At 47.8% G+C, this 23,364-nt stretch overlaps 9 protein-coding genes across 9 annotated transcripts; 5 read left to right on the top strand and 4 right to left on the bottom strand.

The window, feature by feature from the left end:
- Positions 1–1,363: 1,363 nt before the first annotated feature.
- Positions 1,364–4,900, bottom strand: F5147DRAFT_588699 (uncharacterized protein; the record flags this gene model as incomplete). Its single annotated transcript, XM_041432103.1, has 11 exons — positions 1,364–1,941; positions 2,060–2,164; positions 2,233–2,375; positions 2,402–2,491; positions 2,551–2,628; positions 3,009–3,097; positions 3,172–3,305; positions 3,492–4,462; positions 4,516–4,688; positions 4,740–4,808; positions 4,871–4,900. 11 exons carry the CDS (start codon positions 4,898–4,900, stop codon positions 1,364–1,366), a joined length of 2,460 nt encoding a protein of 819 aa, XP_041284834.1.
- A 543-nt stretch (positions 4,901–5,443) lies between these two features.
- On the top strand, positions 5,444–6,274 carry F5147DRAFT_82674 (uncharacterized protein). The gene is made up of 3 exons (XM_041443773.1): positions 5,444–5,872; positions 5,922–6,194; positions 6,246–6,274. Exons 1-2 carry the CDS (start codon positions 5,547–5,549, stop codon positions 6,043–6,045), a joined length of 450 nt encoding a protein of 149 aa, XP_041284833.1. The 5' UTR covers positions 5,444–5,546; the 3' UTR covers positions 6,046–6,194; positions 6,246–6,274.
- A 3,960-nt stretch (positions 6,275–10,234) lies between these two features.
- F5147DRAFT_841652 (uncharacterized protein) lies at positions 10,235–11,009 on the bottom strand (the record flags this gene model as incomplete). Its single annotated transcript, XM_041444397.1, has 2 exons — positions 10,235–10,624; positions 10,682–11,009. The coding sequence occupies 2 exons, from the start codon at positions 11,007–11,009 to the stop codon at positions 10,593–10,595; spliced, it is 360 nt and encodes a 119-aa protein (XP_041284832.1). The 3' UTR covers positions 10,235–10,592.
- A 200-nt stretch (positions 11,010–11,209) lies between these two features.
- Positions 11,210–12,657, bottom strand: F5147DRAFT_729556 (uncharacterized protein). Its single transcript, XM_041439366.1, has 5 exons — positions 12,341–12,657; positions 12,053–12,280; positions 11,955–11,965; positions 11,644–11,823; positions 11,210–11,586 (listed from the first exon to the last, which is right to left on the bottom strand). Exons 2-5 carry the CDS (start codon positions 12,194–12,196, stop codon positions 11,508–11,510), a joined length of 414 nt encoding a protein of 137 aa, XP_041284831.1. The 5' UTR covers positions 12,197–12,280; positions 12,341–12,657; the 3' UTR covers positions 11,210–11,507.
- Positions 12,658–12,783: 126 nt separating this feature from the next.
- F5147DRAFT_781788 (uncharacterized protein) lies at positions 12,784–14,135 on the bottom strand (the record flags this gene model as incomplete). Its single annotated transcript, XM_041442697.1, has 7 exons — positions 12,784–12,873; positions 12,928–12,981; positions 13,033–13,104; positions 13,620–13,657; positions 13,707–13,751; positions 13,804–13,903; positions 13,962–14,135. The coding sequence occupies 7 exons, from the start codon at positions 14,133–14,135 to the stop codon at positions 12,784–12,786; spliced, it is 573 nt and encodes a 190-aa protein (XP_041284830.1).
- Positions 14,136–14,310: 175 nt separating this feature from the next.
- On the top strand, positions 14,311–17,113 carry F5147DRAFT_781787 (uncharacterized protein; the record flags this gene model as incomplete). Its single annotated transcript, XM_041442696.1, has 8 exons — positions 14,311–14,569; positions 14,715–14,725; positions 14,779–15,069; positions 15,119–15,335; positions 15,612–15,884; positions 15,951–16,814; positions 16,888–16,970; positions 17,030–17,113. 8 exons carry the CDS (start codon positions 14,311–14,313, stop codon positions 17,111–17,113), a joined length of 2,082 nt encoding a protein of 693 aa, XP_041284829.1.
- Positions 17,114–19,121: 2,008 nt separating this feature from the next.
- On the top strand, positions 19,122–19,944 carry F5147DRAFT_588701 (uncharacterized protein; the record flags this gene model as incomplete). Its single annotated transcript, XM_041432104.1, has 3 exons — positions 19,122–19,224; positions 19,279–19,406; positions 19,531–19,944. Coding segments are annotated over 3 exons (645 nt in total), but the record flags the coding sequence as incomplete, so codon positions are not given.
- Positions 19,945–20,580: 636 nt separating this feature from the next.
- Positions 20,581–21,997, top strand: F5147DRAFT_781785 (uncharacterized protein; the record flags this gene model as incomplete). The annotated part of the gene is made up of 7 exons (XM_041442695.1): positions 20,581–20,691; positions 20,720–20,926; positions 20,973–21,053; positions 21,099–21,345; positions 21,399–21,538; positions 21,613–21,786; positions 21,833–21,997. The coding sequence occupies 7 exons, from the start codon at positions 20,581–20,583 to the stop codon at positions 21,995–21,997; spliced, it is 1,125 nt and encodes a 374-aa protein (XP_041284827.1).
- Positions 21,998–22,134: 137 nt separating this feature from the next.
- F5147DRAFT_781784 (uncharacterized protein) lies at positions 22,135–23,032 on the top strand (the record flags this gene model as incomplete). The annotated part of the gene is made up of 5 exons (XM_041442694.1): positions 22,135–22,210; positions 22,262–22,299; positions 22,347–22,643; positions 22,732–22,913; positions 22,963–23,032. 5 exons carry the CDS (start codon positions 22,135–22,137, stop codon positions 23,030–23,032), a joined length of 663 nt encoding a protein of 220 aa, XP_041284826.1.
- Between the last annotated feature and the right edge of the window lie 332 nt (positions 23,033–23,364).

The raw sequence follows: 23,364 nt of genomic DNA, 5'->3' as shown, positions 1-23,364 counted from the left end.
TGGATAGATAGATAGAATGTTCTTGACTACCAACTTCATCCAATACGACAAGATGTGAGGTACGCATGATATCGGCACTCCAACGATCAAAATTCTCCCCGGGGAATGTCGCCATCCTTGTTCTTGAGATCCCCGCCTAGTACTTGGACAGGGGCAGAGAATGCTGAGCGTTGGACCAACACTTGTATTTGTCCAATCTCCAATCGCTCGGACCGATCCCATGTTGCGAGGCTCAATGTTTGACGTTTGACCGTCACCTCCGTGATGGACACAACCAGAAGCCTGGGCGTTCCTCCATGCGCAGTTGGTCGTACATCCTTTTTTCAGTTTCATCAAGTCTTAGCATGTCGGCGGAAGGCAACTCGTGTATTCTGAATTTGGTTTACCCCTGGAATGAGAAAGGATAAACGTGTGCCGTATTGATTCGCCACTTCAAGCTATTGCACTGTTACAGAAACTTTGAACAGGACTAGCGTACCTGAGATGATAAGCCCGTCTAGAACACGAACTCCACACAGCGATAGAGGCAACTGCGCCCATTTCACTCTTAAACCTGCGCTCAAACTATAACCAGTAGATAGATATAACCATCTCCATTGGGGGGCTTGATCCGCGAAGCCCTTCGCGATGTTATGTACGTATGTTGTAAATGAGAATACAAACGACTGAGCTAATGACGAGGAATCATCTTCCAAAATATACACGGATAGACGTGAGGGAAAAGAAACCTGGTGGGTCTGGAAGAGTGACATGTACAGTAGCCATATTCACGATGGAGGGTAGGGATATGAGGGTGAAGAAGTACAATGGAGCGGGTAAAAGAAAGGAACGTAAGGAAACGGATGAATACAAGGAAGGAAAGTACGTGATACAATGAAACGGATTCACTGGTGAACCCTTATCCCAAGGCATGAACAGAGCTAACGAGACCCGCGTGTAAAGTCGATTACAGTAGAAATAGCACCGATACACAATGGAGATGAATTGCGTGAAATTGAAATGACTCTATGAGTCTAAGCTGCGCGAATGCCTTGAGCGAGCGTGCCAGATTGTAGATGGGTAAAAGAGATGACGAGAGAAAGAGATTGCGCAAAGGACGATGAAAAAGATGACACCAAGGCCAACGAGCAAAGAGAAGCCATGCGATGCGTGAACTCTACATTTGCAAAGGGAGAAACAGACGAGACAGAAAAAATTGTCGTGAAATGGCGTGATATCGTGTCAATGCGTTCAGAGTCGTGCGTCAGATGAGGAATGCAATGTCGATGTCGATGCAGGAGATGATGCGATAGACGAGAGGACAGGAAAAAGACGTCTGAGACAAACCGAGCGCAAGACGTAGAATGTTGCGACATCCAACTGTCTAGTACTGCTGCATGTTCCCCGTCTCGTAGTACTCCCCCTGTCCATACTCATACCCATGCTGTACCTGCTCACCCTCCTGCGGAAGAATCATCGGGGGATGCAAATAGGTCGCGAAGAGACTCTCTTCCTCCTGAGGAAGCATCATTGGCGGGTGCAGGAAATCCATCCCGTGCCCATGCCCACCACGCCCATGCCCGTGTGCGTGTGCATCAGAAATTCCAGCAGCTTCAGGTAACATTGGAGGGTGCACGAATTGCGGGCTGCGTTCAGCACCGCCACCGTTGCTAGAGTGGTGCCAGAACGCGTTGTTACCGTTCCCTCGGAATACAGTATAAGGGCTGAAGAACGGGAAGTCCATGCTGCTGCGCCGCGAAGACGAAGAAGTACCTGCGCTTGTCGCACCAGAACCCGTTCTGAAACTGTCTCCTCCATAAGAGGAGTAAGAAACCGCGCTGCTAGGTGGCTCTGACACGCTGTCAGTGCTCATACGACGGCGCTTGGCAGTACGCCCAGTCGTGTTAGAGTTTGAGTTGGCGTTGGCAGTGGTATTGGCGTTATTAGAAATGCTTGCCGGCACTATTGATATTGGGAGACGCGTTAGACGAAGACGCATTGGAACCCACTTCCCCGTCGATACTGTCGACTCCAGAAAATGGTAACGCCTCGTTTGTGCCACTACCGACGCCAGCCATACTGGGCGGCACCCAATTTTGGCTAAGATAGTCTGGGTGGTATGGCCCAGGGAAGGGGTTATACACCGCATAGGTGTCACCCAGCGCACCCATCAACTCGCTGCTGCCTCCCATACCCTGTACCCACCATTCCTGCGCCTGCTCCCATCCCCGCACTCATGTTGTGCGAGGCAACAGGTTGAGTGGTACTGTCTGGCTGCTAGAATTGGCGAAGGCGAAGGTGTAGGGCGGCGTGAAACGCCTGGAGACGCGGAGGGCGTCTGAGTTTGAGAAGGAGTTTCGGAAGGGAGTGCCAGGCGTGTTAGAAGCGCTTGGGGGCTCGGTGAGGGAAGAGCGCTGCGCACGAGCAGTCGTGTCGAGAGCGCTTCCGAATAATATCGGATTTCATACTAATGGGACGAGCAGAGCCATGCAGCTTATAGTAGAGGCCGCATCTGCATGTATATATAAGATATTGGCATGAACATGGAAAAAACAACAAATGAGAACTTACGCGTTGCAAACGGTCTTGCCTTCATCGTCCTTCCTCCACAAAGGAGTTGCAGTCGTGTGACAATTGTAGCACTGCGCGCTGCCTGTAGACACGGAGTTAATATATAACGCCTCCCAAAAGCCCACTTGAAAGGGCATCGGACTTACCAATGATTTCTACGACTTCGCCCCTGCCTGAACCCAATCCCATGCCCGCAGTAGCAGTTGCAATGGCAGCCACAGTTGTAGTCGCAGTGACACTTGGGCCTGCAGTTCGAACTCGAACTTAGACCAGCACCCTTGACTGAACTTGCGGTAGCGATATTTGCACTCCCGCCTATACCCGCACTTGGACCTGTACTTGGACTCACACTCGCAATAGCACTTGCACTTGCAGCTGCCGCACTCACACCGGGACTCACCACCTCTACGACCGGTGTCGCAGAAGAAGGATGCGGTGGCGCTGCAGCCGAGGACAACGTGGACAATGCAGAAGCCAAAGACGACGCACCACCGCGTCGTCCTTCTCCATGACTAGCACGCATGGACTTTGGACGCGGACGTTTATGCTACCAAAGAGAAGAGAAACGAGACGTCCGCTCAGCAAAGTCTATACGACGTATATAGATAAAATAATACTCACCAATTTACAATAAAGACCGCAAGCGTTGCAATTTAATTCGTCGTTCAAGCCTCTTCTCCATAGCGGGGTATGGGTAGCGCCGCAATTGCTACACTCAGCCTTGACGCCGCCGGGAGCAGTAAGTGTTGCCTTTCCTCCACCCGGTGCAGCGCCTCCAAGGGTGAGAAGTGGATTAAGGCTCGTTGCGGTAGCGGAAGCAGGCACTGTCGCAGTTGCAGTATGTTTCCCGCTCGCAGCAGCAGAGTGCTTGAGAGCAGATGCTGAGGGAGCAGCAGACGAGGGACTCTTCACGCCCCCAGAAGCACGCCGTCCGGCTTTACCAGTCTTCTTGGTGGCAGACGTTTGTACAGTTAGTACAGGACGGTTTGTGGGCGTCTTACTGGAACGGTCCTTGCCACGAGTACGCGGGTGCGATTGAGCGTGAGTATGAGAGTGAGAAGGAACTTGCGGGACCGGGAACGGATCAGGAGTAGATGGCTGAGGTTGCTGCTGCTGACGAGAATCGCTCATGAGAACGTCTTGTTCAGCAGAAGCTGCTGTTGCAGACCCGCCAAGGAGGGACTCGCCCTCGGGTTGGGTGGGGACATTATTAATATTGCCGCTATTATATTCGTCGTACCGCATGACGACGTCACCTTCTTCGTTGCCGTCCTCCTTCGTATCGTCTAGATGCTCGATGGGGGCGTCAGCCATTTGGTCATCTTCGCCATCGTACTCCTCGCCTAAAAGTTCGTCTAGAGGAAGTTCGATAGTCGGACGGTAAATGCTAAAACCAGTTGCGCAGCCACCGCTGACACCTTCCCCGTAGCTCATGGGGTTAGATAGGGTGGGGGTAGAGTAGAGGATAGCAGTTGGACCGAATGAAGTACTAAAGATGGGAGGGAAGTGAAGTTTTTCATACGAGGCGGCGAATTTTTCGTAAGATGAGTCGTTAGTTGTAGAGGAAGAAACACCGTTCTGGTTGGATGCGGAGTCGGAAGAGGCATGGTTAGTGCCAGAGGATCCGTCACCTCTCCTGCGCCTGCGACCCTCTCTGAACTCAACGCTAGGTCTGAGGTCTGGCTTGGTGGGGGTGGAGCCTTCGCCAGAGAAGGTGTAGGATGAAGATGAAGTTGCAGGGAATGAGCCGGGGGGAGCGTCGATACTGAATGTAAACTGCATTCGCTTAATGGTACCGGGCCGGGCGTTCTGGGAAGCCTCTCGGGAACGTTCGCGTTCGACGGCACGTTGACGGATGAGGTCAGTTGAAGCGTTTCTTTTGAAGTCGGGTGCCTCGAGAGATTCAATGGCACTATGAAAAGGGATTAGTTTAAGAGGCTGTAGGAGGAATGAAAGGAAACATACCGGCCCTTCTCTTTGTCGAGTTTGTCACCCATGTTCTTTGACAACTTCTTGAATTCGCGTTTGGACTTTGCATTGTCGGTGTCGACCATTAGGTTTTGCAAGTGCCATAGTCGCCAAGAAAGATTCTCGAGGCGTTGGCCCTGCTCGAGATATGAAGCGACTTTGGTGCATACCTGTGAAAGGGGTTAGTAAAAACATTAAACGAGATTAGATATGAAGATAACTACCTTCCAAGTTTTTGTGAGTGACTCGGTGTCGCTCAAGTTGCTAAAAGCAACAAAGGACTTGTTACCCTATACACAGGAATAGCGTTAGCATTAGCGCTTTCATGAATTAAAAAAAAGGGTGTAATGACCTTGAACTTGAGGTTGACTATGGACGGCATGGACTGATGAACGTCCAGAGGAACAACGAGGCAAGTAAACGTTAAGTTGCGGTGTGCTTGATCAGAGTATAAGAAGACTTTGATTGGAACGGGGAACCCAGGCGTAAAAGTCTGATGCGGCTGTTTTGCTTACGAGATCGGTTAATAGCACGAGGCCCATCAAATATTTCATTTCGTAAAAAATTTATGATTGTTGTTATTTTTTTTTTGTTTTGACCCCTCCAATCGTACCGGGTATCCGTGCCTCGACAACGTGTCCCGGTAAGCCAATTGAAAGTGAATATAAATTTGCATTGCAGTAATTGAACATTGTAATTGCATACGACCGCCTTTACCCGAGTCATCCGTTCTATGGTAAGTACTAGTCAGAGGTGAACTTCGTTGACTTCTCTTCTCAAGTCAAAACTTATACCAAGTTAGGTTACTCACAAGTACGCCTCATGTTCTTCACGATGCCATTTCATCTCCTCCACAACAAACCCAATCTCAATGCCCTGTACCCTACAATCCCGGTTCCCCGGACGACTTGATCCTTAATTAAACGAATACTGCACAGCCTCTCATCAGACATCCATCCATTCCAGGTAGCACCCCTGTCGTTCAACCAACTGACTGCCTCGAGGCCATCCCGCGGTCATTTCGCTCAATGTCCCAAGCCCCACCGTGCCGCACAGTGCCCGGTCTTCTCTTCTTCACTCCCACAGCACTCTCTGCCGCCGGCCGATTCTCCCCGTCGTATATTCCATCCTCTATCCTTCTTATTTCGGCCGTCAATTTCAGTACCAAGCTCATCCATATGATGGTCGTCCAGTACTCCGTCACTGATCACCGTCGTCCCACTAGCATTTTTTACTCCCCCAATCACCTTCTTACACCGCTTCTGTATTTGCCCTCTTCACTCTCCAGGTATGGCCATCGAATGACAAAGGGAAACCTACGCCTCCGCTCTCGCACGTTTCTCTTCCACCACTCGTGAGTAGCCAGATGGTCTATCTTCAAATCGTCCCTTTCATATCTTCAGTCTTTTCGGTCGGAACAAGTATCATTTCATATTCTGGAATGTTCAGCCATATCCAGCTCACCAAAGGACTTTCCCCACATACGCCCGACGATCTCCGCCCTCTTTTATGTACCGCGATAACTAATACGTGTGGGGGAACGTCCCTCCTTTCATAAACAGCGTCGCCACCGCCAGGGCATCCCAATATCTCCTGTGGGATTCCGATCCTATATACATAACGTCAATCACTCGCCACGGGGCCTGAACCAGGCGACCCTTCAAGCTCCACCATTCGTAAGTCACTCTTACAATAATCGTCGCTTGGGAAACTCACTACCAAAACAGTCTTCGACTGACACGTACATAAGTGGAGTAGTACGACCAGCTGAGTTCATGTACCATCAACATACGGCATAGGCTCTTCGCTCGGCCGCTCGTAAGTTGCCTTTCTTTTGGGTTTGCTTATCGTTACTCCAAAGACGTACATTCGGGCACTCCTACCAATAAACGCCAAGTCTCCGAATTAATGGCATTGCTGACTGGCTCATCCTATGAGCAATCACTGCTCGCCCAATTATGTATTCGATGTCACTACTGCTCCCGGGGCCCGGACCTACTCGTCATTGATACTCCACTATCGCGAGCTTATAATTATCTATAGGTGGAGACGAGCTAGGCTTCCCCTCCCACCCCCAGCTCATACATTACGATCAAGTACTAAACACCACTCCACAATTCCAAAGTAAGTTACATCGATCTCCCATAATGATCACCAGCCTCGATCGGGATCGCTCTACTGCGGATTTTACACGCAGTCATTAACGTACATACGTTATGTTCATCTCAGCGGTCGCCAGATAGGGGGACGCCATGAATATAAGTGGACGTCGTCGTATCTTTTTCTCGTAGATCATGAATGAATATTCGAATATTCGCCGCCAGTGCTTCCAAGGTCTAGAACCAAGAGCATGAACCACGCCGTCTGTACTTGGCTAAATTATCGCACCATTGTACCTACCGACTCGGATAAAGAACGCCTACGTTGGACTAGTGTATGTCTTAAATCGTCCGTATATATGCTATAGGGTATGAGATAGACTATCTTGTAACGCCTATTTTCGGGTACCGCAATTGTTCATCCGCCAGTGACGGTACTTACCTACTTCCGAGTCTCTGATATGATTCGAGATTTTCTGCTTCGAACCGAGCCCTTGGAGCATGAAGAATCATGGTCCAACGCCTAGAACTTCATCTTCATACCCCTTGGAGCGCCATTCATCACAACCGAATCAACATTCATGACCTCATGTCCGGGTACGAAGAACCCAAGAAGTCAGTCAGCCAGGGATTCCACTGGCACATGTACACGGTGTTTTGTAAACAGTAGTTATTCTCACCAGAAGAACCAGGAACTAAAGTTAAAGCTATCGCGGCAACATTCAAGTTAGGAGCAAGGGCGCATAAACGCCAGTTTTTAAATGGAATACGCGCGCCTGCCGTACTTCCATGATGCAAGCAAGGTACATTATGACTCGAGTGATTATAAGTGGCTCGTCGGAGAATAATAATAATGAAAAGCCCCTCAGACGACCCTGGACGTGTATCTGATCTAACCATTCGAAAGACGTTACTCACGTACGATCGATTGTTGTTCGTGCGAGTCAGCTGCAGATGAAGATCCATAAGTACGAAAAGCACGTACAAGGATCATTCACATGACTGGGTGGTTCCATATACAGAACACGTCTTCATGAGTCGTGATCAGGGGCATGAGCAAATGAGAATCCGTGCGTATGTGATAGGACCCTGCGTTCGCAAATGAGGAACGTCGTACGTTAAGGCGGTCGGCTGCGTCGCCGACGGATTTTAGCGCGGGGTAAGTAACCCCCCAGCACGCCAAAATAGAAAAAAGGCCAGCACCAGCACCACCGCTCGGAACCAGATATCGACAACGGAACACGCCTCCGCATGGCGCAGTTTGGGTTTCGCCCATATGATAAGTACATAGTCACTAGTAGTCAAATCCTGACCGTTTGAAGCATCGTCCGAAACAAGACTACGACGAATGTGTAGATGGCAGGATGAAAGGTAGTGTGCCGTACGCATTGCAGTTACCCCATGGTTACACCGAGATTATGTATGATCATGAGAAGGTTCAACAAAAGGAATGGCGACGGAGTTAGGAGCCGAGGATTGTGTGTCGTGCTGTGCTGGTGCGGGCGGCGGGAAATATATTCTTTGTCCGGACATTGAACCTTACCGGTGTAGACCCACATGAGATTGTACTAGTACGTAGTCCTGCCGGTACCACTGATCTAGAACATGTCTGCCGTGCTGGTCGGGCATTGATATAGCTTCCACAAGGATCGGAGCTTGACCTTTTGAATACGCGCCAAGACCCAATGATGCTATGCGTGGCATACCACGTTCTGCCCCAGCGCTTTGCGGTATTTTGAATCTCGCCGGATGGTCCGTCCGAGTATGAAGCGCTATAGCAGATACTGGAAAGGCAACCACGAGGTAATAGACAGATGCTCATAATGATCACGCACTTTGAAGAACCGCGACGCCAAAGGTCAATATTAGATTTAGTCGAGTTATTGCTGTGAGTTAGTTGCGAGCATGAGTTGAAGCAACTGGGCCCTGGCTGACGAATCTAAAGACTCTGAATTGGTCACGTGGTATTACATCAGCCAACTAAACTCGTGGTGATTTCGTGAGTTCTACAGCCTGACTTGAGAACTCACGACGTCGACACTTGTATACGTACTGTTTGCCGCAAGGTTCAATATAGTAGTGAGTAGTAGTCCAAAGTCCGACATATGACTGGTCATCTAGGGATATCATATCAGCGAAGAGGCAGCACATAAATTTGTCTCCCGCACGCTCCATGATTCCATCATCGTTCATCTCCACCTACCAATTTATAATCTTACTCATAATCCGCACGCAACATACCTGTCCAATAAATTCAGTTTATCCATCAATTATCCAAACTCCACCACAAGGGACAACCGGCCATGCGGGCAATCCCAACTTGAATCCCAAGGCCCTCGCCTGCGGACCCCCCTAACGAATCATTTCTCAGCTCCTCTAAGGAGAAAGCCTGCCAACGGCACCAACAGTATATATAAGCCCCCGCCTCCACGGGGGGGTACAAGCACTCCCTACATTCGCCCTCCCAGCATCCATCCGCAGGACTTCACCACGAGCGGTCCGTGCTAATGCCTGCATCCTTGTGGAATGAACCCAACTTCATAGCAACAGTTAGTAAACATGAGGCTTATCAATTTCGTGTCACTCAGCCAACACCCGTCGCCACCAGCTCGACGACAGGCATATTCGTGCTTGTCTTCCTCATCAGATGTGTCAGCGCCAGTGGCTGAAAATATCGACATGCCAGGCAGAGGGGAGGGTATACTTACCTGCTGCATCCGCTGTTATAGCATGATATACAGAAGGGTGCAGCAGAGGGAAATGTGGCGTGGACAGGGTGTATTATTTCGGATGGTACCCACAGCTGGTATGTTTTCTGCCACGCACCTTTTTCATCCTCTGCTCCCGTGTTCACCTCGTACGGTAGACCTGACCGTCCCTCCATGTCCGGCTTACGAAGGCAGTCACAGGATATTCATATTTTAGCGTGGCGTGACTACAAATCGATACGCTGATCGCCAACAGCTGTTCGATTTCTTGTGTCAGTATTACTCGACCCCATCGAAAGATCGAGATTTTTGTTCGTGTCTTAAATTGCACACTGGGATGCTGACACTTGGCGACGTCGGACGTTATCATAACGGCTATCGGTCGCAGCAAGCTCTCACGAGATTCAGCTTGTTACACTGATCAGAAAGGCGAGTGTTTTCTTATGGCCCTCTTTAGGCGCTCTCTCATATATCGATAAGATACGCATGAAAAGACTACAGGCTACACTGAAGACCATAGCATAAATGACATCCAACGCTGCAAATTTGTCCTTGGACCTAATGCAGACATCTTGTAAGACGATTTCTCCTTTGTTCCACGACGGTATCGTCTCAGTCCCCGGAGAAGATGCATTTAGATTCTGGAGTATGATGCATGCGGTCGATAAACTCATTGTTTAGTGAAAACGAGAATGATGCAGTTCTAACCGTAGGCCCCAGGGATGCACGGAGCGCACGGATGATAAATCACGATATCCGCCCTTGGCTTATAATCCAGAGCCATAGTAACCTGCACTGTCTTTCAAAAAATGAAAACTTTCAACGTGCGTCTGCTGCTTGATTTCGAACGCTACTATCCGGCAACAGCCCAGTCTTAGCTACCAACTGGTGTCACTAACATTGACAGGGACGTTCCATGCATTTATATATGATGTAACTCTGAATGACAAAACTGTATTGCTTTTAAAAATATTGGCCCAAGTCGAGATAGGCTGTGGAGCAAAATGGTACGTTGAGCATACCCGACCTCAATGCACTTGAATCGGACAAAGAATGCTTCAGGGGTACATCAAGCCCAGTAGATCCCACCACCATCTCAGCTGAGGGTGACTCCCATGCTTCAAACACCCGTACACCGTATCGGGGAAAGCGCTATCTTTTGTAATCATAGAACCATGTCGTATAGTTTCACCTCCTAAAGCTACCTCAACAGACCACCCGAGGAAGGTACATCCACCGCTAAGATGCGTTAGCTCCACGTCGCCATCTATGTTGTGTCGCGTTGCTTAATATTGAGGTCTTGCTGAAGACGACGGATTAGCGGAATTGCTGCCACTGCATAACATTTAAACATACGCATGTGATGCTCTAAAGCGATTTTAACAATCGTCTCGATCAACTCCATCTTTTGAGAGTCACGAATAGATTGTTTTCCCACCCGGAAGCGTCCAAACAATGGCTTGACTTTCCAAGTAAACGAGGGTCCTTGGTAGGTGTGGACGGCGACGGTCACAGCTTTCCTGACAGCAGCTGCATGCGAAGATGATATGTACTGGTCGAGGGCGACATAAAAAGAGGGAGCAGACTGCCACTGGTCCTTAAGATAGCACCGCTTGTCGAAAATATAGAAAGAGTGTTCGAAGATAATGACAGCAGCTAAACAGCCAATAATAAGCAGGTTCATCGCAACGCAGCCTCAAAATTCACCAAAAATGACCTGCATCAGGAAAACCACCAGTTACTTTTCTAACTTAATTTGTCACTTAATTACATGAAAAGAAGTATTAAGTCATTTGAGCGAAAAAGCGCGAGCCACTTAATTAAGCCCACTCCATCTCTGAATTTTCGCTTTTTCAACACTTATTTTGCTTAAGAAAGCAGATAAAGCGGCACAAGTCTTTCATAAAACAGGGCATACTACACGATAAGCAGAAAATTAAGGAAATAAAAAGTGAGACGACAGCATAGGAAAAACGGGGGACATGTGTCATGCAGGAGCAAATGGAATGGCAGCAGGGACTAGACAAGTCCATGCTGCTGCGCCGCGAAGACGAAGAAGTACCTGCGCTTGTCGCACCAGAACCCGTTCTGAAACTGTCTCCTCCATAACGGAAGGAGTGCCAGGCGTGTTAGATGTGCTTGGGGGCTCGGTGAGGGAGGAGCGCTGCGCATGAGCATCGTGTCAAGAGCGCTTCCGAATAATATCGGATTTCATACTAATGGGACGAGCAGAGCCGTGAAGCTTATAGTAGAGGCCACATCTGTATGTATATAAGAGATTGGTACGAATATAGAGGGAACAACAAATGAGAACTTACGCGTTGCAAACGGTCTTGCCTTCATCATCCTTCCTCCACAAAGGAGACTCACCACCTCCACGACTCGGACCGGTGTCGCAGAAGAAGAAGAATGCAGTGGCGCTGCAGCCGAGGACAGCGTGGACAATGCAGAAGCCAAAGATGACGCACCACCCGCGTCGTCCTACTAGCACGCATGGACTTTGGACGCAGACGTTTATGCTACCAAAGAGAAGAGAAACGAGACGTCCGCTCAGCAAAGTCCATACGACGTATATAAATGAAATAATACTCACCAATTTACAATAGAGACCGCAAGTGTGATGAGTTACCTAGTTCTTCGCTAGTAGAGCGTGTATTGGGAGCGGGGGTTTGAACGAGTCAGTCAAGCTCAACGAAAAAAAGACTTATGAGGGAGTGTATCACAGACCTGTGCCTCCTTCAATTCTTTTGCTTCATCCACATTCTTTTGTGCCTTGGTACGTCTCTTGACTTGTGCATTAAGCACGATCTGACCAGGCTGGGCAGTTGCATTTGATGGACGGGTACGACGAGGGATATCTGTTGTAGACATGACCGAGGAGATGGGGACACTGAGGCAAAGGCTTTTGCTGGAGTGAGATGGCAGGATCGTGAAGGTTGGAAGTTTGAAAATTTTGTAAGTCCCCAAACAAGTATCGACTGTGGCGCGCTATATTGAACTTAGAGTTACGAACAGTATTCGGCACGGCTCTCGAGGCTCTCATACGGTTTGAGTCTGTCTTGTTATGATTTCCTGGTTCGTCCCTCCATTTCTTTGCACAATGGCACTCATTCACCATCTCAGAAGAATATGATGCGCACGGGTGCGGTCTTGTTACGATTTCCAGGTCCATCCCTCACACAACGGCACCCATTCACCATCTCGGAAGAATATGATGCGCATGGGTGCGGTCTCGTTACGATGTCCAGGTTCATCCCTCTATTTACTATTCTTCCCCTCCGAAACATGCCGGCCAACACATTTTTGTGGTACTAGCAGTAGTATTATTATTTATGACTTATTATACTTAATATAACTTTTCTGGCTTTTTGGTGATCTAACTGGGCGCACCCTGAATTTGCTTTTGCGAAAGTCTATTAAGTTGGAAAAGCAGTGTTTTGACTTGCATTTACCAAACATCAAGGGGCAAAAAGTGACATAAGTGGGAAAAACCAGCCGGTGGTTTTCCTGATGTGGACAATGTTCTCCAAGGGTGATGAGCCAGGGGCCTGATAGATTCGCAACATGAGACATGTGTACAATCGGTGACCAATTTGACATACCACAGAGGGTAAATCGGACAGTATGTTTACACAATAATAGGGGCGAAGCACGTCCTATTGATGGATCCGCATGGCTGTTGCTTGAACAATGATCAACACACTCACCAACTGCGAACGGTGGGCAACAACTAGGATCAGCATGGTTGTTGCTCGAATGAGGATTGACACACTCACTTTCTGCGAATGGTGCATCAGTAAATTGTAACTTTCTCACAGAGGTCACAAATTTGGGTTCTAGCGACAGGAAGCCACAGAACTCTACAGTTCATGCAGGCTCACAAATGACAGCAATAACGCACTCACAGTTCAAACAGATTCCCAAGGAATGAGGCCTACATCCAACAGCTTAAGTAGAAGTACCATACTACTAGTAGCAATATAAATTTAGTACCAATGCTCGCTAGAACCTTAACACTTATGCTAAAGCGGTCCAACTTCGAACAAGCATGCTGTATCATACAAAAACCGGTTGCATAGAATATCTTTATTGAAGGCGATATAAACATAAGCTTCGCATACTACATAGTACATCAAAATTACGGATGAGGACAGCATAACCCAACATGATAATACAAATATGTCACGAATACGAATATTAATCAATCGAGAACAATCGTCGGGCGCCAGCCCTGCGATTCTTCCATTCCTAAATCTTAAGACCAATAATATTGCAAGATATTGCACGGACTCACCATGCGTATTTGACTGACCTCGTCCGTGTGATCCACGACTGTGAGAGATGTGGGACCAACTGCGATCTTTAAAAATAATCCTCATACATCCCAACCCTATGTCTGTCTCATCGAGTTTCTTCTCAGCAGCTGCTGCTTGAAATTTGAGTAGACGTGCGAACATCTCGTTCTCCCTGTAGCACACAGTCTGCAAGTGTCTTCTGTGCTTGGAAAACTTCTCGTTTTGCTCTCACAAGGTCAAGCACAAGACTTGCCTCCGAGTCAGTTAGATCATGGGTTCTAGACTATTGAAATGTAAGGTACGATAAGAATGATGTGAAACGAGAAACGAAAAGGACCCACCAGCGAATTGACAGCTTCAAGAACACCATATAAGTCATATGTACCACCAGGTGGTTCCCCATTAGATTCATCGTCACAGTTGGTGTGAGAGTAAGCAGAATTATCAGAGCAAGAAGCACGCGCTGATAGTGATCGCAGAGTAGTGATGTCAAACTTCAGCGATGAGGACAGCATTATGGGGACTCAATGTAAGGTGGGGCATCTGGAAAATGCCGAATTCATATTGAAAATCAACTTTTTGCTTTTCGTAAGTCCGCGACTCACATATCAATACCAGTGCGTCATGGTCGTAGCTCATTGTCCGTCGTGCGGGAAAGAATTTTGAGACCACACATCTGTCGCTCGTCATATGAGTCAACCACGGTCTGGATGCAATAACTGGCTAGAAGATCTCATTCAACTCAACTCCACTTTACCACTCACCGAAGATCCCATGGCGGTAGATAATATTGGCGAAGTCCCTTCCTATGAACAAGAAGAATATACGAGTTTCGGAGAGGATTTAGACTTTGAGCAAGAATCTGGAGGCGGACCTCGGGACAAGGACAGTGAGGTAGTTACCGACTACTTTCCGCAACCCCCACTGGCTTTTGAGGAGGGCTACACATGTTCTAAGCCTATTCGATGCTGACGAAAATAGCATCTATCATAAAAAAAATTTATACTATCCGTTCAGTGGTCGAAGAGAATGGCAGCTTGCAGCATGGCTGCTTCGTTCAGGCTTAAGCATGGGGAAAATCAACGATTTCCTAGCACTAGAGATGGTAAGTATTAAATTTGATCATCACTGCGACAGCTTAGCTCAAGGAGCACTTAGATCAATGACCTACCTTTATCCTTCCATTCGGCAAAAGAGTTACGAGGTCGAGCTGAATCGCTACCTAGTGGACCTCGTTGGAAGTCTCGAGTTATTCCTACCTTACATCCCACAAAGTCTCCGGCAGTTCTCTACTGGCGAGATCCTCTTGAATGCATCGCTACTATATTCAACCATCCTTTATTTCACAATCGTATCGACTACACGGCTTGCAAGGTGTATAGTACAGCGGAGAGGCTCTCTCGGATATACACTGAATGGGTGACAGGCGAACACGCCTGGCAGATGCAGGTATGTAATACAGTCCCTCTTAGAATCATTATCTCATGCGTTCTTGCAGTCGGCGCTTCCCCATGGCGCAACTCTCCTCGGTACCATTTTGTCCTCGGACAAAACATGCATAACTTCATTGTCAGGCGATCGTGTTGCGCATCCTCTCCTTATCAGCCTCGCCAACATTCACATGGACACGCGGCTAAAATCGTCTTCAAATGCCTTCCTTCTCACTGCCCTTCTACCGGTCGTGAAATTTGTTCACAAAAATAAACGAATGAGAGGTGTGTTGCAAGATCGGCTTGTTCATCATTGCCTGGACATCGTACTAGAACCTCTGAAGTTGGCTGCCTGAAACAGCACCATGTTGTTCGATCCCATTGGATGCAGCTGCTACTGTTTCATGATGCTCGCTAGTTACATTGCTGACACGCCAGAAGCCATGATGTTAGCATGTGTTGGTGGAAAGATGTCCCCGGTAACCATGGCAATGTACAAAAATTTTGGGGATCCCTTCCAACACGAACTCCGGACATGATCAAAGATTCTTGCGCAACTAGAAATCATGCGTTCACGTGCTCGTCCAAACGATGTCAAGGCATTTTTCCGTGAAGCGCAGAAGTTTCGCCTGAATGGCATAGACAAACCATTCTGGTCAGACTGGTTGCTAGCGGATCCCTCCCAGTTTTTCACACCTGAGTCACTACACCACGTTCATCAGGAGTTTTGGGACCATGACGCACAGTGGATTATCCTTGGAGTGGGAGGGTCCAAGATAGACTTTCAGTTTTCCATTACACAGCCCACCACTGGCCATCGTCATTTTCATGAAGGTATCTCCAAACTTAAGCAGGTCACAGGTCATTGTCACTGAGACATTCAGCGATCCATCATCGCAGTCAGTGCGGATGCAGTACCTGCTGCAGTTGTTGTTGCTATACGCGCGCTTATGCACTTTCGTTACCTTGTCCAATCACTGTATATCGACGACAAGCATCTTGCTCACATTACAGCCACACTGGATGAGTTCCATGCGAACAAGCATGCAGTCATCGCCGCCGGTCTTTGTCAGGGAAAAGGTGGTAAAGTCATCGACAATTGGCAGATCCTGAAACTCGAGCTCATGCAGAACATTGTTCCTAGCATCCGGAACTCTGGCGTTATAGCACAGTGGTCTGCAGATGTTACTGAACATGCGCACATCACCGAGGTCAAAGACCCCGCAAGATCCAGCAATAATAATAATTATGACTCGCAAATCTGTCGTTATCTTGACCGCGCTGATAAATGCAATTGGTTCTACCTTGCCACTAGTCGTTTGGATCGTTCATGGAGTGAAGACCTGGGTGTTTTTGGAGATGAGTTTATTAAAGAGGATGACGAGATTGATGATGACGTGAATGACTTTCCTGCACAGCTACTATCCCAGACTCGAAGACCCAGACAACCATGTCCTATCACAAACTACTTTTCGATGGCAAAAATACTCCAGCACAAGGAAATTGGATTGGTACTCCTTCCATTATGTTCCTTTATCGTCGGGCACACTGCTCTTAATCTTTCTTATCATCCATCCATTAGGAATGCCACTATCGATGAAGTCACCATCATGTTCAGCCTACCAGACTTGCGGCCAGCTATCGCAGATTTCCTTCACCATGAAAAGACCTATGGTAATCACATACACTCAATAGGCGGTCCTAGAAGGGCCACACATGATGCTGAACTTCCATTTGATAACCTTCAAGTGTGGTTTAAAATTCGTTTGCAGGAGACTGATTTTCATGAACCCCATAATGTTTGACCCGCCCAAACACTTAACTGCATACCACCCAGTGACCCATGGACTTTGGGTCGTTATGATACGGTCATTATCCAGACCAACTCAGGGCACTCTTGGCCTGCCAGCGGCCTTTCAGGTACGTTCTTCCTGTCTTTCATGGTGACATTCACTAATCTAAAGAATGATCTCTCGCAGGGCACTCCATTGGCCAAATTAGGCTTGTCATTCGGCCCATTGGTCGAAGTGGAACACCATGGGCATGGGACGATCAGTTCCTAACTTACGTCCTACATTTTCGATATCTCTGGTGAACGTGATCCGACCACTCAGTTCCACACATTGAAGAGAGCAAAACGCTCGAATGGCACACGCATGGGCAATGTCATCCCAGTTTCTCAGCTTAGAGCGCCTATCCATCTCGTTCCCCATGTTTGGTGCCACTGCGGACACGGTCTCACAATGTACAATAGCTTGGAGCATGCGACAGAATTTGGTTAAATTATTTTTGGGACAAAAATACCTTTTTTGCACTATCCGAGTAGGGAACTTACACCACGTTCATACTTCATCAGTATCATTTTTGTACACTAAAAGATACATGTGTAACTATCATAGTATGGATGAATGTGTCATTGTTACTACTCCAATTCCACCCAGTCATGGCACCCGCAGATCACAGCAAAACTGTAGACTTTGGAATCAAGTTAGTGTCACTGATGTCGGCTCCCCGTGTCAGTGACGTGCCTACAATGGACATCCTCACCGATCTCGAGCTCAATCATTTAATTGTAGAGGAAGAAGAACCAGCTGATTCTACCCAGCCTCTTAGTTATTTATTGTCGCGGATTTTCAGGACATTTACTATTGACGTCCCAGATGTCACAGAGCTCCAGGTTCCATTACATAAAATTTGTTATCGTGATACCAGACTTCATGTTAAATTTGCTCACCTTGATGAACAGTCTTTGGTTCTGCTGTATGACGAAGACAGCTGCAGGTGGAACTGGGCACTTCCTAGGTCGCATCGTGAATCTGGCATTGATCAGTTACCCAAACTCGAAGAGATTGGAGATGGAGAAGAGAATAGCGGGGCAACAAGGAGTTTGGGAGTGCAAGTAGTAGCCCATCAGTTCAACAGCACACTCCGGAGGTCGATGCCACCACTGATGACACCAGCCAAAAATCGCACACATTGGAGGATATCTTCTCATCATTCTTCAATGCTACATGTGGTGCTGTTGTTTGGGAGAAGCGAGAACAGATCATGGCAGCAAATAGTGGAGCAGTGATTCGTACATGGAGTTCGCAGAACTCCACGCACCCTGTAAAGGATGACAAAATGTCGCGGAAGCCTGACCTTGCATTGTTGGACGATGTAGAGGCTCGTTGGGATACCATCAAAGCTGTTTGCAAATTGACGTCACAACCCTACACACCTTCAGGCACCATTGGAAAAACACTCGACAGCAAGGCTTACCTTCTCTTGAGGCGCCAGCCTTGGAGGCAGTTTGTTTTACTTCTCTCCCTTACCAACGAGTACCGTGAACTACGAGTCCATATGTATGACCATGCAGGCGGTGTCGTGATGTCTCCCATCTATATTGACGAGGCTCCCAACCATTACCTCCATATCTTATTGAGTGTTGTCTTCAGTCACATTGAATGTATAGGGTACGACCCCTCCATTAATATCTTCACCAAGACACTTCGCCCTGCCCAGCTCGAAAACCCAATTTTTCGCCCTTCTGGTAGACGACAAATTACATTAGATCAAGTGCACGGCCCCCAGATGGATGGTGCAAACCAAAGCACTGCATCAAATGCACCAAATATGGTTATTGACGCACCTGAGTCTGACTTGGAAATGGACCCGGACGCGAATACGCTAAGGTCAGAGTTGGACTCAGAGAACATCGTTATGGACCCCCCACAGCTAGAAATACCCGAAGACCCTCTTCGCCAACCCTTTTCAGAACCGATCGGCAGGATCACAGTTAACGATCACGTATATGACATCCTCGAACTTATTTTCTCTAGTCAGGGACTTGTGGGTCGAGGCACCGTCTGTTACCTAGCCAGGAGAGACGAAGAAGAATACATTATCAAGGATCATTGGATTCTTGGGCGTAAAGATGCCGTGCTGAATGAAGTCAACATGCTGCAGGAGATGAAAGGGGTCCATGGCGTGCCAGAACTGGTTGAGTATTGGCTTGTCGAGATCGCACCCGGGGAAGTCGATGAAACTGTGAAGTATTGATACAAGATTTTCAAAAGCATCAAAGGTACCTCTCGTACACATCTACGTTTGGTTCTGAAGCCCCGCGCACGACCTTTACATGTGTTCCGGACCAAAGTAGAGTTAGTAGGTGCCCTCCAAGACATTGCCAAAAGTGCATAGTACTATGTCTGGTCTGTCTTTTACATTCCACTGACATATCTCTCAGTTCAACAGACAGCGGTTGAGGAATGCGGAATTCTTCACCGCGATTATAGTCTCAACAATGCCATGATCTGGGATGATGGCAGTGGGGGTTGGGGAACCTTGATCGATTGGGAATTTGCCGTGCATATTGTTGCAGGCCCAAAATATGCTATTGGTGGGACGGTCAGTACTACTCTATTTCTGCAAGAATCATTGTACTCACAGCAATTGTTAGGGTACATTGCCATTCATGTCTCGTTCTCTTCTGTGGCAGCTTTCAGAGGCTGTTGGTGACCCGGCGACATCTGTTCGCAGCTGGAAGGCGAAGCTTGCAACGCATTCCCTTGCAATGCCCCCCCCTCTCATACTACACCACTACCATGACGATCTCGAATCCCTTTTCTACGTCTTCATGTGCATCTGCATCGAATACAGGGGACCCCTCGGCATTAAACGTGATCTTTCAGCTGATAGGCATCAAGACTGGCTACCACATCAATGGGCTGTCAACACGCTCAAAGAAGCCAGCGATGTGAAGACCTCATTCTTTTTCCACCCAAACGTACACAAGCTTCAGCAACAATTTCACCCCTACTTTGCCAGTCTACTCCCACTTGCAAAGCAATGGTACGATTTGATCAGGAACAAAGGTCCATCAAGTACTGGTAACTTTCCAGGAGGTCATTAATCTGTTGGAAACGCATCTCGACATGCTTCCGAAGAACGAGCCTTCCCCTGAACTACTGTTTGCAAGGAGAGTTATTGCAGCGCTCCTGCAAAAGAGAAATGCGAGTGAATTGGAGGGTGATAATCGGGGTAATTCGGATCTAACAGTCGATGAACGTAATGTAATAAAAACAAAAGGTCGGATGGGCCGGACAATGGAAGTCACGCCCCAGCTCACTGGCAAGCGGAGTAGAACTACATGATCTGTCGCAATTTTTCTTGTATGACCCTCAGTACTATAGTCAATACCCCCTCTATGTGTACAATTGAACTTTGTTCTGACTGCGATTCCCACCAAGTTCAAAATGCTCAGCTATATATATACACACGAGTTCGACAAAAGGAGGTTTTACGTGGTTATTCTCAGCCTACCGCGTTCTGACTCACTTGCAAAGGCAGACTCGTGGACTCAGCTATGCTTCACCAACCCCATCCATCATTTGGGCTGCGCTGTATTACATCTGGCGTGCACGCGTATAATGTTTTGACCAAGTTATGTTATTTTTACGCGCTTTTCAAGGCGCGACGGGGGTTAGATTTAAAATGTGAGTGTCTGCAAGTTGTTGGTGGTGTGGTTCATCTCCCCCCTTCTCTAGCCATGCCGGGTAGCCCCAAGAAAAAGAAATCGAAGCGGAAAGCTACAGACTCTGACCTCAAGGCACCTGAAGGGCAAGAAGGTGGGGTGAAGAGAGCACGCGCTCAGGTTGAGGTACCATCTCAGTTGACCACCAATCAAGCGGATGAGTCAGCAGAACCCTCGACATTCAGGACGTCCAGGTGCCAGGAAAGGAGGTAGGAACACTCAGCTGGAGAAAATTGGCGCCATCTTGCATGCCCCGATGCGGACCAATCAAGCCAAGGGTGCTACATCCCTTGATACGAACATCCCTGCAAACCCTCTCGCTCCAGAACCGCCTCGCAAGGGTCATGGAAGCCATTCCAAGGTATTTTTATCCTGTTTGTAGTATACAATACTAACCCGAGATTCAGACAAAGCAGCCCCCTCCGCCATATAGCCCCTCGGAGACGCTGAATGTAACGACTTCCAAATCACGCTCAAAGAAGACCAAGGTCAGCTTTTATTCTGCGAATATATATGTACTGATTCTTATGCAGGCTTCCATTGCTCCTGCTCTGACCTTTGAGTTGATGGATGATCAACCAACTTTTTCACAACGTGAAGCTGGTGGCCGTTATGGATTTTCGCCCCCCATTGTTCCCATTGTTCCCCCTGGCACAGAACCAGATTTGCAAGCGCTAAACAACCCCTTCATGGCCAATGCTAGGAGGTTGCAGTCACCATCTGCATCCCAATCTCAGGCTCCTGCTTCGGAAGCTCACCGTCCAATCGCTGCTCCTCAGCGTCAAAGATTCCAGTACCTTCCAGGACAACCTCATCTACTATGTCATTATCAGACACTAACTTCTACCATAATTTGGATCCTGCACTCCGGTCGAGTGCACTAAGTACAGATTCTGAAGGGTCAGATTCGTCGAAGGATGAAGATTCACCCTCGGATGAAGGTGGTGAAGACGAGCAGATTGGTTGGGGAGAAGTTCGTGGGCGTCATACTACACATCCTGGCAAGATTTTCCTTACTTTCAATCATGTTGAGCTGATGAACGACAGGTTTTTCAAGAGAAGAACTACCTGTCCCAGCCTCAAGTGGTAACTGCGTTGCCAGTGGATTTCGAATTCCAGCATTCATGCGACGAAGACGACCAAGTTGCTGAGAGGACTTTGGCAGTTAGCGGTGATTTGAGCGAGGGTAGTACAATGACAGATCAGGAGAGTGCTCCTCAGGTATGAACTTAATATTTTGCTAGAGTACACTAATTTCTCGTTCAAGCTGGCTGATGTTTTGAGAGTTCATCACGAGAAAAACGGCCATCCCCACCTTCCTGACCCCGCCCTTCTAGATCTTCTCCACGCTGCTGAGGTGGCTGCCCCCAACTCAAAGGCCAAAATCAAAGCCAAAATGGGGATCGAAATTGAAATTGAAGGCGGACAATAGATCTGACGATGAAGGGCCTAAGGTGTCCTAATTGGAGTGGTATAGTTCACAGCTGGAAAAGTTTCCTTGAGGATGCGAAGGGGGAGTGTCGCACCCAGCAGGCAATAGAAAATCCATTTCCAAGCCTGGTTGTTGACATGCCGGTCTCAATCACTGAATGTCTTTCAGCATCCCTCGTGCAATGGCTCAAAACTGGCCACCAAGTTGACGCTGGTAAGTCCCTGTTTCCGTCGAGATAGTCAATTGACTCGAGGCATCCAACAGGTGTGTGGCCCGAACACAAACCAGACATGGCAAGGCTGGTGCGCATATATATTGTCATATGCCTCGCATCTCATTTATTTTTTAGTTGTACGATGACCTGGCAACTTGGTGTTCTGATCTGAAAAAGATTGTTATCGCTATTGCACCTTCTGCATATGGCCTTGTCCCACCAGCTGACATCCCTGTTCAAGAGCGCGCAGCTTGGGTCGAAGATGCCACTGCTAAATTATTGGACGATGGCAAGTTTCTGCGCTTTGGACTGGACGATTTAGGGAAAACCAGGAATTTTGCTCACCCTGCGCTTCTTGAAGCCATCATTTTATTCATCTATACTGGAACTTATCGCATTGCTCGTAGGCGACCAGCTATTTTTCAAAAAGAGGTGCCATTAAATGCTTGGCTCTTGTTTGCATGGCAGTACTTTCTCAATAAAGATTTGCCCCCACAATGTTCTGATTTTTTTTTTCCAGTTCCATTGCATCCTCCAAGGACTGGCAAAACATGGCAATGGCAAGCTTTATCCAAAGTTTACTGCCAAGGAGTACGAGTCTGTTTATATGGCAATGCTAGGGCTACTCAAGGCTGTCAAGAATGACCCTTATCACGGTCCCAGGCTGATGCAACAGCTTGGTGAATGGGCTCGAGCTGGATGGTTGGGCTTTTTTTTTGTACAGCGTTCGGCACTAACGAATTTCTTACAGGGCGGAGGCATCTAAACTAGACGCTGTTGACACATCGAGGCACCACCGCCTACGGGTGCAGCTTGACTGAGGCTCCTGGCATCATCTTTTCAGAATCAACTGCCATATCACGTTCCCGCGTATAGTTTCTACCTTTCATTTACCGTTTATCACAGTAGTTTTATGTTTCCACTGATCTAATTATATCATGATTTTTGTGTGCTATCGTACCCAAATAAAATAAGCTGGCAATACTGAACACCTCTGAGCCCATCTGTGAGTGCCTGTGCAAACATGGACAGAGGTCTGTACAGACATACAGAAAATAATACTAGTATTTGGTACCTACTGGGCAGGCCTGTGAGCATCTGTGGCAGAGATTCATAGAGAAAATTTTACTGTAGCAAGCTGGTTAGTAAGGAC

This window comes from Suillus discolor (genome assembly GCF_016758755.1).
Source record: "Suillus discolor strain FC423 chromosome Unknown F5147scaffold_153, whole genome shotgun sequence".
NCBI lineage: Eukaryota > Fungi > Basidiomycota > Agaricomycetes > Boletales > Suillaceae > Suillus > Suillus discolor.
The sequence above is the reverse complement of the archived record's forward strand: the minus strand, read 5'-3'. Positions and strand labels throughout refer to the sequence as shown.